We start from the raw sequence: 15805 nt of genomic DNA, 5'->3' as shown, positions 1-15805 counted from the left end.
GACTAGGCCTACTGTCATTCTCATTGCGACTCCCCACACTGCCACTACGTTCCCCCCTAACTGTCCTATGAGCACTTCGACCTCGTCTAACATACCCAGTGGCATTAGACAAAGGCTCCACCACGTTACTGTCGCCACGAATGTGGAGAGGCACACGTTCAGAAGACAGAAGCTAGCGCTATGGACATTATGCTACCTCCAGCCTCGTTCGCCACACCACTAACACCCTGCTAACTTCCCGATGAACACTCCGAACCCGTGAAACATTATTCCCACCAGTGACATTGGGCAAACGATTCAACGTTTGTGCTTGGTGTAAGCTAAACTATGGAGTAAACTCTCACTTTGTCCAGCTGCATCATTGCAAGGCAGGGACGCATCTGAAGCCTCACTAAACGAATCACCATCATTTTCTGAAGGCAGATATTCCCCTTCAGAATCAGGGTCCGCGAATAGAAGACCCAACACTTCATTTCAGGTAAACTTTTTTGATGCCATTAGACGATAATCTAGTGCAAATACTCGCTGACGTTGACAATATCGCTCTGACAAAGTGGCTCACACGCACACTAGCTCCGGTATTGTACGCACTGATTCAATGCAGCTGTAGCGCGAAAGTTTTGTTTAAAGAGTGCCCTTTTTTCGACTCGGGGATGACGTATGACATGTCTGCCATCTAGTGGAGTGGAGGTCGAACGAAATATGACACCCTATTTGACTAAATCGGCCGTTTTATTCAGTACCGCATCTTGTCGACTATAGTCGACTGTGGCGCCTAGAGGGTTAAAAAGCCTGCCTCGAAAAGCCTACCAGCTTGCCTCAAATATCAGCAAAGATGCTGTGCTTTGCATAAGACCCCAGCCATAATTTGAGGATTTACGCTAAGAAAGTAGCCTGGATTATTTTATGATGGTTGTTAGTAGACAAACTGGCTTCAGATATCCAACAGAGTGAATATGAGATTGTGCAGTCTTACAGTACTGTAGATGGCTGTGGTTAGTGACGTGATGCTGTTAATGGGGAGTTTTAGTTAGCGCAAACCCTATAGGTTATTATTTATTTATCGTAGGCCTACCTATTTTTCCTTATCAAAAGTGAGGGGGACGATGGCGTCTCTTCAGCAATGCGGGGGACATATCCCCCACGTCCCCCATGCCTCCTGCGCCCTTGGGTAGCCTATCCCTTTTCACTACATGAATTAGCTGCCAGATACAGTGAATAGAACAAGTGGAGAAACATCCATGCCTTGGTACAGTAGGCCTAATGTTATTAGGTTGGATTTTGTAGTCACTGCAAATTTAACACCCTCGTTTCTATGAAACTGGAAACAATTGAACCACAAATATTTGTACAATTTGTAAGAGTAGCCTAGGCTACGTTACACTGACACCATGTAGGCTAACGTTAATGTAATGCTCTGAATTCGCGGCAAAACGCGGAAAATCAAATCCATAGTTCTAACTTTTTGATCACCAAGTCAAAATTTCCTGGTCAACCACAAATAATTCCACTACTTTGTATTGCTTAGCTAGACTACTTACCACTTTAACACCATTGACTGTATCTGTTTAAACTGTTACTGTAACAGTTCAACTGTTCAAACTGTAGCCTAAAGTTAACTGTAACAGTTCAACACAAGCAAAACATTGCGAGCTCAATGCGCGTGTGAGTTGTTACGGGAACATACACAGACACCACTTTTAGGAAAAGGGCTGATGTTGACCGGTCTTCAGCTATTTTGCTATGGTTTATTACACATCCAGAAGAATACATTTGAGTCGTTATAGGCTCTGGCTTATTATGGAGCATAATAGGAACAAAGTTATGATCAAAAAAATTATCAGGGAAGAAAAATCCGAGGGGGCACGTGCCCCCTTTATTTTAATGGGCATGACGCCACTGGATGGTGCGAACCAGAGCCATAGAAAAAGAGAGTTGCGACACTCTTTGAAGTCGCCGACACGCGGTCACGTGGTTCACGTACGCTTCAACAGTTCCAAACAGCTCTTTGCGTGTCGTGTTATTTCAATGGGATAGACAGCAGCGAGTGCGTTATTGAACAGGAAACATTACAACAAACCAAAAAACGAGTGTTAGCATGCTTACATTATAGTGTCAATTATATATTGCGAGTATAATTAGTTTGCAACATCAATCTAAAATATGTTCTTGGTAGTTCTAACATTGAACATTTGTTTCCTTGCTGGACATGAGCTGTTATTGGATTCCTACATTTGCCTGTATCACGCTACATATACTTTACTTACATTGTCAAAACGTAGGCTATGCATTTTGTATCCTTTTTGTGTGTGGACATTAGATCCAGTGTCCTTTTCAGGACCCCCCCCCAAATCTACCACACAACTTTGATCATTGTAGCCTATAAGACTAGCAATAAACGTCTATCAAATATATGAATGGCATTCAGTAGCCTAACTAGCTCCTATATCATTGAAATGTATAGTCTGGAATCGAACCATTCACCTCGCTTAATCCAAGGGGTGGGCAGAGAATTGTCTTTCAAAGTTGACGCCAACGCCGATTCAAACAACTGCTCTTCGTTCGCCATAGCCACCTTCCTTGTTGTTCACCGTCGCAGGACTGTCGTTATCCTGTTAAGCCCGTCTTAAGACTCTCTAACAAAATAGAGCACTGTGATTGGATGACGTCCACGGCGTCAGCCAATAGAAATCCCTATGGTTTGATACTAGACGTACAGGCTGAGCAAATTAATTTGCCGCCGCTAGGGTGCGTCTATATTTCTAGGCTATAGCCTAACAGCTTAAATTTTAAAAGTTTGATCAATGCATTAAATCTGTTCAGTTCTTTTAGAGAAATAGCATAACGGTGGCCACCACACAGCCTTGGTAACATTTTAAGACTAAGCCATAAACATGTCAAAAACACATAGGCTAAATAAGAATCAATAACAACTTAAATGTGAAAAATTTGATTAATACTGCAAGATAAGACACCCACTGTTTCAATAACACACTTGTAACTCAATAAGCAATCAACTATTTCAATAAAATACTTATAACTTATATTTCAACCGGCTGGTGAGACTACAGCATGAAAAGGATGACTGATACATGTTAGGTTTTCAATAGAATTTGTATTAAGTTTTTAATGTGTGTTTAAAACAAGAACAGGAACAAATGCAAAAAAGACTGGGAGGAAGGTATGGTGACACTGCAAGATAAAAAGGAGGTCTGACACTCATTTAGGTTTCCAAAAAATAAAAAGATTTCAGTTTCCAAAGTTTGAACACTTGTGTGTTTATACACTTGTGTGTGAACTACACAAAAGACACAATGTGGAGGGGATGGGTAGCCCTCCGTGTACTCTGTACAACTATAAGAGGGACATGGTAAGGAAGATGCAACATTTGGCTGGAGTCGGGAGTGTTATGGGAGGTGTGGAAGATGCTGGATCAACACAACTCCATTTGTGTAAGGGCCCCATCGTGTGGACCTCATAAAAAATGAAATTATCTGACCATTCCAGTCATATATCGCAAACCCTTCTTGTCCTCTGCATCCTTAGGCCTATAAACATAATAAAAACCTGTTGACAACCAACCTATCATCTAAAGTTGCTCTACTACAATAGGCTAACCAAATGTGTTTTGTCTGAAATTCATTATTGACGTAGGAACATTATCTTTAAGCCAGCCTCTCTCCACATCAAGGTTTGCAGGCTAACTTTTGGCTTTAAAATTTCGGTCAACATTTAAGCAATAAATATCAGTTAAACAAGCAGCACAAAAACCTCAAAGAACAATACCAGTATCTACTAGTGCAGTTGGTATAGGAAATGCATATGCCAATTGAAAAAACGTCGTACTTTCATCTACTTACCACTGAAAATATCAGGCAGAAAGCAATGGAAGTGAATGGGGCTAAAGCCGTCAATGTCAAAGTTAGGAACTTTTGAGCTCTGCATAACGCCGAAGTAGCCTGGAAAAAGCGCCGCCATTGTTTCCTATGGAAGTCTATGGGAGTGTCGCCACTCTGTTTTTCTACCGCTCTGGTGCGGACCAAGACCACCTCTTTTTGGAAGTCTCGGACCGATCAATTTGGTGCGCACCTGACTGTGATTGTTGCATTTGGCCCGACACAAACAAACTGAAACAAGGGCTCAAACGCACTCGTGTTGCCACGATAGTCACGATAAGTCGAGCAACGAGTAAGAATGAACAGGTATGATAAGGGATCAGATTCCAAAAATAATTCGGTGGAAATGCATGGATTCCAGTTTCTTCCAGTAGCAGCAACTGGAATCCATTCATTTCCACTGAATTATTTTTGGAATCTGATCCCTTATCATACCTGTTCATTCTTACTCGTTGCTTGACTTATCGTGACTAAATTCAAGATGGCTGCAAACGCTAAACTTCGTGAAGATACTGTCTGTATAAATCGTCTTGTAAGTAAACTACCAGTGCTTTTTCAAAGTTCTCAATGTCTCGTTTTAAATGTCAGGGCCCTCAGAAGTCTACCAATGAAGTGTGGAGATACATTGAGCCTCGTAAATGGGTGTAAAACAGTGATTTATTTGCATGGCTAGCCCGATGCCGAAGCACCACTATTGAAAAAGCTGTTGGTAGCATCGGCTAACTTGCGCCAGATTTTGGAGTGCAGGGGACAAGCCGAGATGGGCTATGAGACATACGTTCACACTCGGTATCATGTTTCAATACACTTTAGGTCAATATCACACCGGAATTCTCCTTTAAGAAACCAAGCTAAACAAATACAGGGCTCACAATAAAATGGTCAAGCAAACACATTGTTCAAGAGACTATCAAACCACATTACAAAAACAAACTTCACCCAAGGGTAGGCTACTTACCATTTCAACAGCAACAAAGCCAAGTTGGCTTCCGTTTTGCAGTCTTCTTCGAAACTACAATCTGACTACATTTTCGAGGCGCAATTGGATACTTCTGCTGAGTCACATCCGGATTTCCTCGGACCGGGAACAGAAAGTTGCATATTCGTTTTTTACGCGGAGAAGTGATAGGGGGAGACGAAGCACCAAAAAGTGTTGTAAAACCATCAGAACGACTCTGCATAATTAAGGTCATTTTTGATCAAATTGTTGCATAGTGCTTTTTTAATATTTATTTTATTAGCAGAAGGGAAATAGGGCTGCACAATATCGCAACACAATTTGAACCAATGCAATTTTCTAATCGCAAAGGCTATACTTAATCATGCATGGCTAATCTAGTCACATTTATGATTTTTATATTCATACCACCCTTTTTGTGTGACAGACTGTGAAGCTCACCACTAGGAAGTGTTCTGCTTCTCATGCACTAGGCATGTTCACCTATCAGAAGTGGCATAAATTAAAGAGACATTTGGAATATTGAAGTAAATCTTGACAATGAATAATATTCAAACATCACATATCTGTCAGAAAAATCTAACTAGACATTTTTTACAAATCGTGCAGCCCTAAAGGAAAAGACAATATTATTCAGATTTGACCTTCTTTTTGAATACAACTGAGAGACATTTTTTGATTGCCAGGAACATAATCAATAGTATGAGCAGCAGAGCCATGAGCAGAGTCAGAATGACGTCTATAGAATAATAAGCGATCCAGGACATTCTGAAGGACTGAGTGCGCAGGTGAGGGGCTCCTCCGTTCCTCATGACGAACTCGATCCAGAAAACTGCCCGGTCCAGAGGCTTCATGGGCTGGTCATGGTGGATCCTGGAGAGCCTCTGCATGTTCTCCTTGTAGGACGGCTCATAGAGCACTTCCTCTAGCGCCTCCTTAAACACTGCTCTGTCTAGAGTACAAAAGTCTACTACCTTAGCGGTTCCTCTTACCTCCATTTTGAAAAGATTATCAGGCTGATCTAATATCAGAGGCAGGCCCACTATCGGGACACCATGGTAGATTGCTTCTTGCACACCATTGGTGCCCCCGTGGGCTACAAATACTTTAGTCTTTGGGTGCCCCAGCAGGTCATTTTGGGGCATCCAGCCCACCAATAAGGTGTTGTTGCCAAGAGTCGAGGGCTTGGCACCCTCATGTCTCCAGATGACCTTTTGCGGAAGCTGAGCAAAAGCTGCTGCAATGTTCTCCGTAGTATCACTTGGAAGCTCGCCAAACAAAGTTCCAAGGGACATGACTATGACCCCATGTTCCCCTGAGCTTTGGACAAACTCTTCCAGATCAGCAGGAAGTGGTTTAGCAGGCTTGCATTGGAAGCCACTCATGTAGACCATATTAGGCATGGTTGGGCGTGGAAAGTCAAATGTGAAGTCATTCCTCATGAGCCAGATATCAGCATCCTGAAACAGGGAGAAGTAGTCGACATCAGGGCCAAAAAACCTTTTGCAAAAAGCTGTGTAGTGAGAAGAAACCATCATTGGCCATTGAATAGAGCCCACGGTCCAAGCCAGCACATTCTGAAGTCTCTGGGAGAAAGTCATTTTGTCCGTCAGCTCCGTTCTTGGGTAGGGGACATATGACAGAGGGGAGGGCGCAATAGCATAGTGGGCCTCTCCGTGGACCGTCCACCTCACGTTAAACACCAACGGAAGGCCAAGACGTCGCGCCAAAAAGACTCCGTTACCCATGCCTGGATCAGTAAGGACGACATCAAACTTGGCATCTGTGAGCGATTTCATGAGAGCCTCGTCTTGAAACATTATTGTCAACATCTCACACATTTGTCTATGCATCTCTGAAAACTGGCGTATTAATTCTAACTCAAACATCATACGACTCCAAAACTTTTGTTCTTTCCGTATCTGCAGCAGTCTCTTCACAAAGGAGCCGAAGAACTCCTCATCAAAGCCTCCAGCGGATGGGATAGTGATGGACGTGTAATGGGGAGACTCCTCTTTAATGTACCAGCTGTCTGAGGGTCGCACTATGGTAATGTTGTGCCCTCGAGAATGAAGCTCTTCAATAATGACCTTCATGTTCACCCAGTGGCTGCCATCTGCCGGGAACACCAGAACTTTACCCCCAGAACTCATGGACAGAGTGACCGACAGCACCAAGGCTGTCCAGGTAATGTGATGCATCTTAACCAATCTGAAAGAAAAGAACAGAGCCAGTCACTGTGTGGCCTGCTAATATTGTCAAACTTCCCTTCCCTTCAAACGTTACTCTTTGTAAGTTAATTTTTGCTTGTTATGTTAAACCAGCTGTTGGGCTATGAATGAATAAATAAATGAAGCCTTTATTGCCCCGGACCTAAGGAGCTATTTGTCTTGTACTCAAGGGAGACACGTTGAACCTTTAAGCACAGACAACAGTAAATAACAATACAACAACACCCAACAACATTAAGACATACAGGACAAAGAAACAACAACAACATTACATTTATATAGCGCTTTTCTCAAATTGCTTCACAGTAAAGGGGGGACCACCAATGGCAATGTGTAGCATCAAACAGAACATTTGAAGTGATTTAAAACTATATCATATAAAAATAACTATGGTGGTAGCATATAATCATCAGTCCAATATCTAAGAAGTACATAAATACACTGCAAAAACTGCTTATCTAATGAAATCTAACCTACTAATAAGTGTTATTCATATTATATCAAGATAAAAAAAATCTAGTTTTCATTGTTTTCAGTATAAAAAGACCTAGCGCCTTTTCGTAAAATCATTTGACTTAATTTCAGAAGAGTTTGACTTATTAATAAATAGTGCATTATTGTGTCTATGTGCCTGTGGCTGACCTGTTAAGTAGTTGAATGCTCCTTTTTTGGGGGGGGGGGGGGGGGGGGTTGTTTTTAATGGACTCTCCCTAGAGTTGCAGAGTATTTATATTTTATCTTGTAAAACCACCATTGTACAGTAAATACTTCCCAAGCCAGAGGACTAGCAACAGGCGAAGACAATCTCCCAAGTATCTAACCAGGTAATGTTTCACGATTCTCGTGAGATGTTACTGGGGCGCCAACAGCCAAATTGCAAGGCTGGTTTTCTGCCTGCGGGGCACTACCAGCTATGGTGCGTGATTCTTCCTATTGCAAGTTTGTTTACAATGAAATATTAATTTGAAGCTGTGATATTTAGGTAACAAACTTGCATAGGATGCCTTTAAACCAACTTCCCTTATCAAGACTAAACACTTGAAGAGTGGGAATGTACAGTATAGAGAAAATGTAACTTAAGCCATATGCATTGCAAAAGCGAGTAATACTATAAAAGCATTTACCCAATTGAAGGTACACTATGCAAGTTTTTTACCTTTATAAATCTAATTTGATAATAAATGAACTTATAATAGGTGAGTCGTTCGTTTAGCATAGCAATACAGCATAGACGTAGCGAGTCGCTACCGAGAAAATCAGCCTAGCTGGTTTCGTGAATTTGCGAGAATCGTGAAACATTACCTTGTCAGTAGAAAGAGATCTTTGGAGATAGTTTTTGCCTGTTGTTAATCCTTCACCTCAACAACAAAAGCATTTTTATTGTGTAGGGGGGAATAAGTCATGAGAAGTTTGCTATTTACAACAGCAGAGTGAAATATAAATATATTGTGACTCTAGAAGGAGCTCTACAGTCGCCCAAAATACCTAAACCTGCATAGTGTACCTTTAATCGTTAGTTTCATCAAAATGTTTGCTGTTCAGTCTGTCCATCTTAAGCAGTTTAAATGCCTAAATACATCTTTGCAGCAGCCAAAAAAAAATCCAGGATGAAACATCCCACTATATACCACTCACCTGCAGGGGACAGTCTGAATAGAGGGAAAGAGTAATTCAGGGTGGACTGAAGTCATGTAACAGATGAAAACCTTGCTACATACCTTGAATAAACCACTCCCAGTTACGACATGATCTCTGGACCTTGCTATATCTACAGTGGAAAACAGAGCCAAAGTTTGCCTGTGCTGCTCGGGTAGACTGTAATCTGTCACCTAAGGCAATAAATGTGTCCATTCTCAATGAAGGCAATTGCAAAAATGGCTAGAATGTGCTTTTGTTAAGCAAATGGCTAAAATGTGCTTTTGTTAAAAGAAGACTGAAAAGAGCTTCCTGCATTCATGTGTTCTTTTTATTTTTTTTCCTTTTCGTACTTTGCCCTCTTTGACAGATTTAGTGTGAGGCAGAGAGTCACCATAAAGTAAGTTGAACGAGGTTTGCATTCACCAGTTGTGAGGGAATAATATGTTCAGGTAAAAACCCATGTATAGAATTATTGAGAATATAATGAGTGAAATTACAAAAATGCCCACAATATGTTCTTCATATTGAGTATATTTTTGCTGCATTCCTTTAGACTTAATAAATAAATAAAAAAAACACAACACTGTAAACAACATAAATAATGAACAATATAACTTTGGCAGATGCGATGTGCACCCTGGTGTCAATATGCAACAATGCTATTTGTACCTGAAGTGATGGGGATAGCCTGTGTAGGTATTTACACCTGAGTGTACATAGCTTGGAATAGCAGAATACTGGTGTCTGTAGCACCGGCATACTGTACAGTATACTGCATTTCTACGATGCACTTACCCAGCCCAGGTCTGAGGTCAGCTGGAGGAAGTTCCGGCACTATGGATCCCGTCTGAGCAGATGTTACAACTATGAACTTATATAGTAATTTTGTCGACACAGAAAACTCTGTGGACTATGGGACACAAAAACACTCCCACTTTTCAGTGTACAGTACAGAAGGGTGTGATTGTGTAATGACCGCTAGGGAAACAAAGATCCGCCTGCTCTGCAGTGTTAGACTCTCATGGGCAGGATGTAATTTGATACCCAAGGCCAGAAATGTGCATTATCTTAACTCCTAGCAAATACCACTGCTAGCAAGAATGTCTTAGAATACTGACCCATGAAAACTGTTTCACTTGCGATCAGCCTGAGCACTGTAAATAAGTATTATTTAGTATTTGGTCTGTATCAGAGATGTTACAGTATAATGAGGAGACACAACACTCAAAGAATCCTCCAATGTGTGGGGTTAGTTAGCCTTATAGAGATTTGGGCTGACTGACCACCCCTGATCTGTGATAAACCAGTTTGCAGCAGTCTGCATAGTTGTTTGTCTGCTGTCTATAGTGTCAGGCAACTCCCTCACATGGATCCCAGCTCTTGTTCTTTGGCAGCCCATCAATAAGCAGTCAATACATGTCACATGTCCGTTAGCACCACCACATGCCAGGCTCATCGACAGATGCCCTCATCCAGGGTGATACCCACTCTTCAGATGTCCATACACTCTCTCAGAGGACAGCCATGACAAATTCATCAAATGCAAAAGTTCATAAATGGATATTTATGTGAGGCATTTTCCAACGGCTATATTTTGGCAACAAACTAAGGGGAGGCTGTAGTTCTAACCAAGGGAGTGTGTGGATCCAACAAGCAGGTAAGGTTCTAACCAGATGAACTGTAGCTCTGATTTTTCTGCAATTTGAATTGTGTATTTTCTTTCCATCATTTTCAATTTGTTCAGTAGATCATGCCAGTGGGTTTCTCTAAAATTCTCTAAATTACCATATAATGAAGTTTAACAAAGAAAGAACCACCTTACTGGGAAAGATGTCTTTAAAGAGGCACACAGTTGATGTAATCTGTATACTTAATTTAATTGATATTCTGTGAATGTGCTGTTCCATGACACCTGTATCTACATTATATGGACCATCTATAGCATTGTGTATTAAGGGAATGATTATGATATAACGATAAAGGTTTCAAAAATGCAAGGTTATTTACTCAATTCTAAGATGCAAGTCTAATACTGATGTCATCAGTGCAGTTGGTTGTTTTCAAAAGCACTCCTAACCCTACTCCCCTGTCTATCATGTATAAAGCCTGACACATGTCAGATGAGTGGTTGTAATTAGTTCTTGGGTTTGAATTTGTAAGTCGCTGTGAACTGTAAAATTGTCAGATGGATCTGCAAAGCAATTTAAATGCTTGGGTTTGTTGTTACAGTAGTTTGGGTTTACCCAGGCTCCAGCATTCAAACGAGACAATCATCAGAAATATTCAGCCAAAATAATTGAAAACAATAATGTCCCAAAATGTCCCTAGGACACATGCAAAAAGCTTGCTAGTGATTATAAGAACCATTTTGATTGCTCTGATATTAAAGGTGCAGTCAGGGATTGCACAGGAAGTCGCGTTAGTTTGTGTTTATATTTAAATGTATTAGCAGACGCGTTTGTGCAAGAAAACATACATTATATTTTAACCAAGGACCAAACTAAACAGGCCAGAGAGGTACTGTAGCTCTGCCTTCTGTATTCCCAGAGACATTCCATGCAGGGTTTTGTTTTTGTTTGGGGGACAGGCTGCCCCCACTTTGTTTGTTTCCAGTTTTCAGAGCCAGGGCTGCCTACAGAGACCGGGCTTTTTTTAGTAGTGTGCTTACGGAATGGGCAGCTAGCGGTCGTGGGGAGATGATTGCTGAATGTGACAAAAAAATGTATGGGCTTGAAATTATGTAAAATCTACACCTTTAATAAAAGCTTTTCCATTAATTATTTAGAAATTTTATGAATAATTTTGGACATGCCATTTTTCATCTGTATCCTTAGGACACTGTTTTACTATCTCTTGACATGTGTCAATGACATTTCCAGTCAGAAGAATCCTATGGTCAAATAAAAATGTACTTTAAATCAAATTTTTCCAGGGGTTTATGAATACTTCTGGGCGTTTCACCGACCCAGTGCATCATGGGAACCCTGGTGGTGGAGGTCTGCCCAGCTCTGGGATGGGAAATGGCAGCCTTCATTCATCAGTGGAGAGCGTGGGGGCAGAAGATTCGCCTCCCCCAGCCCTCTCTGCCAGACAGGACCCCCCTGGACAGGAGCATCCTGCTGCCGAGCCCCTCCCCCGCCACAGCAAGATGCAGTGGGAGGGAGCCTGTCACCATGGAGACTGCCTCAGCAACCGCCTCCAGCTCATGTCTCTGGTCCGGTGCCAGGTCATGACCACTCCCACTAAGCGTCTCAGGAAAGACCACTCCCCCTACCCATCAGCCCCGGCAGTATTCCACGCCCATCAGCATATCCCTGAGTTCCACCAGTGCAACAGGCATGTACACATGGCAGGATTGGCATGTGTGTGTGTGTGTGTGTTTGTATGTTTCTGTGTTTGTCAAGATTATATCATATTTTGTGGATTGTGGGTTTGTATGTGTGTGTGTGTGTGTGTTAGCACGGTTATACAATGTATCTGTTATGTATGTGTGTGTATGATTCAACCTTTGTGCTTGTGTCGTCTGTAAGTTTGTTTCTCTATGTGTGTGTGTGTGTGTGAAAGTATGTATGTGACAGTGTGTGGGTGTTTGTGCAATAGTGTGTGTGTGTGTGCTCATGTGTGTATGATAAAGCCTTTGTGTTTGCTTGTCTTGTGTCTCATAAACATTACAATAATCCAGTAGGGGTACAAAGACAGACGGGTAGAGTGAATGGGTCCATACACAGTTACCACCTGTAACCAGGTGATAAATAAATGCACATAAAGCGCACCAACAAAAACATAACATACTTAACATTACATACACATACATCCCAGTGGTCCATGAGGAAACAGTTTTATATTAGATATAGATTAGTAGGAAATTATTTTTTAGTTGTCTTTTGAAATTGGAGATATAGGGCAACACCTTGAGGCCATCATCAATCCTGTTCCAAATCTGCGGCCCCCTACAGGCAACACTCATACTGGAGCGCACATGTTGGCGACATTTACCTGATATGAGTGGTTTAATTCTCGTTTAGTATGTGTGCTGGGGGCTGGAGATGGGAATAAGACTACACAATCTAGGGTTGATCCTGTTGACAATTTTAAACATAAGGCAGGCATTATGATAATCATTTAGCTCAGCCAATCTTAGTAACTTAAACCGGTGAAATAGAGGGTGGGTGGGGGAATTTATCTCTGACCAGGACAGGGCCCGTATGACTTTCTTTTCCTAGGATACAAGTTTTTTAAGATGGCTGGTGAAGGTGTGGCAACATATCACATTACAGTAGTTAAGGTGAGGTTCAAAGAGAGTTTTGTGCAACGTGAGAAGGGCAGACAAAGAGAGGAAATGTCTGATCTTATAACAAGCTAACATACTTGGACAGTTTGTTTACAAGATAAAACATAAAATAAATAAGATGGTCAATATGACATTTAAAGTTGAGACAGTCATCAATGTGGACTCCTAGGAATTTAGTGGCATGCACTCTTTTTATTTCCTGGCCATTAATTTTATTCAGGCAGTGATCAATGTTTTTTAATTTTTTTGTTCGATTTGAATAAAATGGAATTTGTTTTGCTGACATTTAATAACAATTTGTTACATCATTAGGTGATCTCGGTGTATTAAAGAAGCCCTATGGAACAATATTAGCAAAAATTACCTTAATTATGCAGGTTGAGAGTCGTTCTAAAGGTTCTACAACACTTTTTGGGTCGTTTGGTGGGTGCTTCGTCTCCCCCTAGTGCTTCTCCGCGGAAAAAACAAATATGCAACTTTCTGGTCCCGTCCCGAACAAATCCGGATGTGACTCAGCGGAAGTAGGCCTATCCAATCGCGTCTCAAAAATGTAGTCAGATTGTAGTTTCTAAGAAGACTGCAAAACAGACTCCGACTTGGCTTTGTTGCTGTTAAAATTGTAAGTAGCCTACCCTTGGGTGAACTTTGTTTTTGTAATGTGGTTTGATAGTCTCTTGACAATGTGTTGCTCGACCGTTTTATTGTGAGCCCTGTATGTGTTTAGCTTGGTTTCTTAATGGCTAGCTCGCTAGCTAGTGGGGGTTTAGCGTAGCAGTCACTTGCTACCGAAGCTGCAGGGGAAGCTATGTCGTGAAAAATGCGAGCCCAAATCAGGCGAAAACCCAGAAACAGCGAAGGAATAACCAGACCTGCATAGGGCTTCTTTAATATGATCCAGAGAAAACTTCAGTTTAATTCGTCCCAGATATAGACAGAAAAAATTGCAGATATGAGTTAATAATAATAATGCCACTTAAGGTAGGCCTATACTGTGTGCAGCTGTGGCTGCTTTAGAGCGTGTAAAATAGCCATGGTGCTAGATATAGGAATCAAACTGAATTGAATTGGGTCTTTGGATCTTCTTGACAGGTATGACCATCCTGACCTTTCCTCCAAACCCCACATTCTGCCCTCTTTGCCCCCGGCGATGCGCCCCATCGTGCCCCCATCTGTGGCCGTGTCTGGGCCCGCCGGGGGGTGGGAGCCTGCCATGTCCCGCCATGCCCAGATGGAGGCGCTGTTGTGGGAAAACGAGACGCTGAAGAAGGAGCTGGACACCCAACAGGATATCAGCTTCAGGATACAGAAAGTCAGTGTACATACATACAAACACACACACGCACGCATGCATGGACACACACACACACACACACACACAGCTAATATCAGTGTGCTTTTGGCAGCTTGAGCAGGAGCTGAGGCACGTTTCTGATGCGTACAGTCAGCTGATCCAGACCTGCGCTGACAGAGAAGCTGAAGAAAACCAGCAGAGGGAGCAGTTACTGCAGGAGATCAGGAGACTGCAGCAGCACAACATTAACCTACAAGGTACACACACGCACACACACACATGAGACTACAGCAGCACAACACTAACCAAAGATAACATACACACACACTTACACATGAATAAACACACTTCCACTTATGGACAACACTACAGTCGGGTAATCTGAGTCATGCTGTTTCATGATTGGTGGTTTTCTTTGACAGACAGATTAGAGGAAACCAGTCGACAGGTCACCGAGGAGGTGGTGATAGCAGACCAACACCAACATCAGATGATGGCCCTCATTACAGAGAGTGAGCTCAAACACACACACACACACACATAAACTATACCGCATAGCGGTACAAAATATGACCACTGCTCAGTCCTGCACATTCTCTCCGCAAAATAAATCATGCTTGTCAATTTGTCTCTATCTCCATCTCCGACTCTTGGAACTTTTGTGTGTGTAAATGAGTGTGTGCATGTGTGTTTGCTTTTGTGTGTGCTTCTCTCTCTCTCTGAGTAATGAGGATCTTACCACAAATCGCACTTAGACCTGTTAGAAAGATTGCCTTTAACAGAAAATCACAAAGCAGTACAAAATCACATCCAAGATGACGTGACACATACACATAACTTGTGGGTCAGAATCGATTAAAACTTTAGTTGAAAGACTTTCCCAGATTCAAAAATATGAAACATGAGTGATAATGATCTTAGTCAAACATCCAGTGAACAGCAGCACTCATGTATGTGTGTCTGTGTATGTGTGTGTGTGCGTGTTAATGTGTGTGTGTACGTGCGTGCATGTGTGTGTGTGCCTGTGTTTATGTGTGTGTGAGTGTGTTTCAACATCATCCTCTACAGGCAACCCTTTGCTCAACACCATAATCTACAGGCTGATTAATGTACAGTCACTAAATGTACACATACATTAATGTATTGTATTGCCACCCATGAACAGATTTTCATAAAACTTGGCATAAATTCAGAAGGTGCAACAATGATCCTCAAATTTCCTGCAGTTGTTAGCCGAAGATACTGTACATGCGTTTACAACTCCTCATTTTTGCTTTTTAATTTCTAACTAGGTGGCGCTATACCGCAAATGAGGTAATGGGTTGCGTTGAAATTGTCCCTTGAGACCAACTTAAAAAAAATATTTGGTCATTCTAGTGCCCACGGATATTCACAGAAAACTGTGTCCGCCCTACCCTCCTTTTGGGCGGTCCATGCGGCGGGTGGGCGATGGATCAAAACGATCAATGGTTCCGTGTAATCCATGTGGGGCTACATGCA

The 15805-nt window shown here is 41.9% G+C and overlaps 1 protein-coding gene across 3 annotated transcripts; it reads right to left on the bottom strand.

Moving 5' to 3' along the window:
* Nucleotides 1–5079: 5079 nt before the first annotated feature.
* LOC121711091 (UDP-glucuronosyltransferase 2A1-like) lies at nucleotides 5080–9672 on the bottom strand. Of its 3 annotated transcripts, none has more exons than XM_042094403.1 (2): nucleotides 9519–9672; nucleotides 5080–7065 (listed from the first exon to the last, which is right to left on the bottom strand). In XM_042094403.1, exon 2 carries the CDS (start codon nucleotides 7053–7055, stop codon nucleotides 5484–5486), a length of 1572 nt encoding a protein of 523 aa, XP_041950337.1. In that variant the 5' UTR covers nucleotides 7056–7065; nucleotides 9519–9672; the 3' UTR covers nucleotides 5080–5483. The 3 variants fall into 3 exon arrangements, with proteins under 3 accessions (XP_041950337.1, XP_041950339.1, XP_041950340.1); XM_042094405.1 differs by lacking the exon at nucleotides 9519–9672 and adding an exon at nucleotides 8723–8773 and having other exon boundaries at nucleotides 5080–7068; XM_042094406.1 differs by lacking the exon at nucleotides 9519–9672 and adding an exon at nucleotides 8590–8660.
* Between the last annotated feature and the right edge of the window lie 6133 nt (nucleotides 9673–15805).

Source organism: Alosa sapidissima, chromosome 6, assembly GCF_018492685.1.
Source record: "Alosa sapidissima isolate fAloSap1 chromosome 6, fAloSap1.pri, whole genome shotgun sequence".
NCBI lineage: Eukaryota > Metazoa > Chordata > Actinopteri > Clupeiformes > Clupeidae > Alosa > Alosa sapidissima.
Note: the sequence above shows the minus strand (reverse complement) of the source record. Positions and strands in the feature narration are given on the sequence as shown.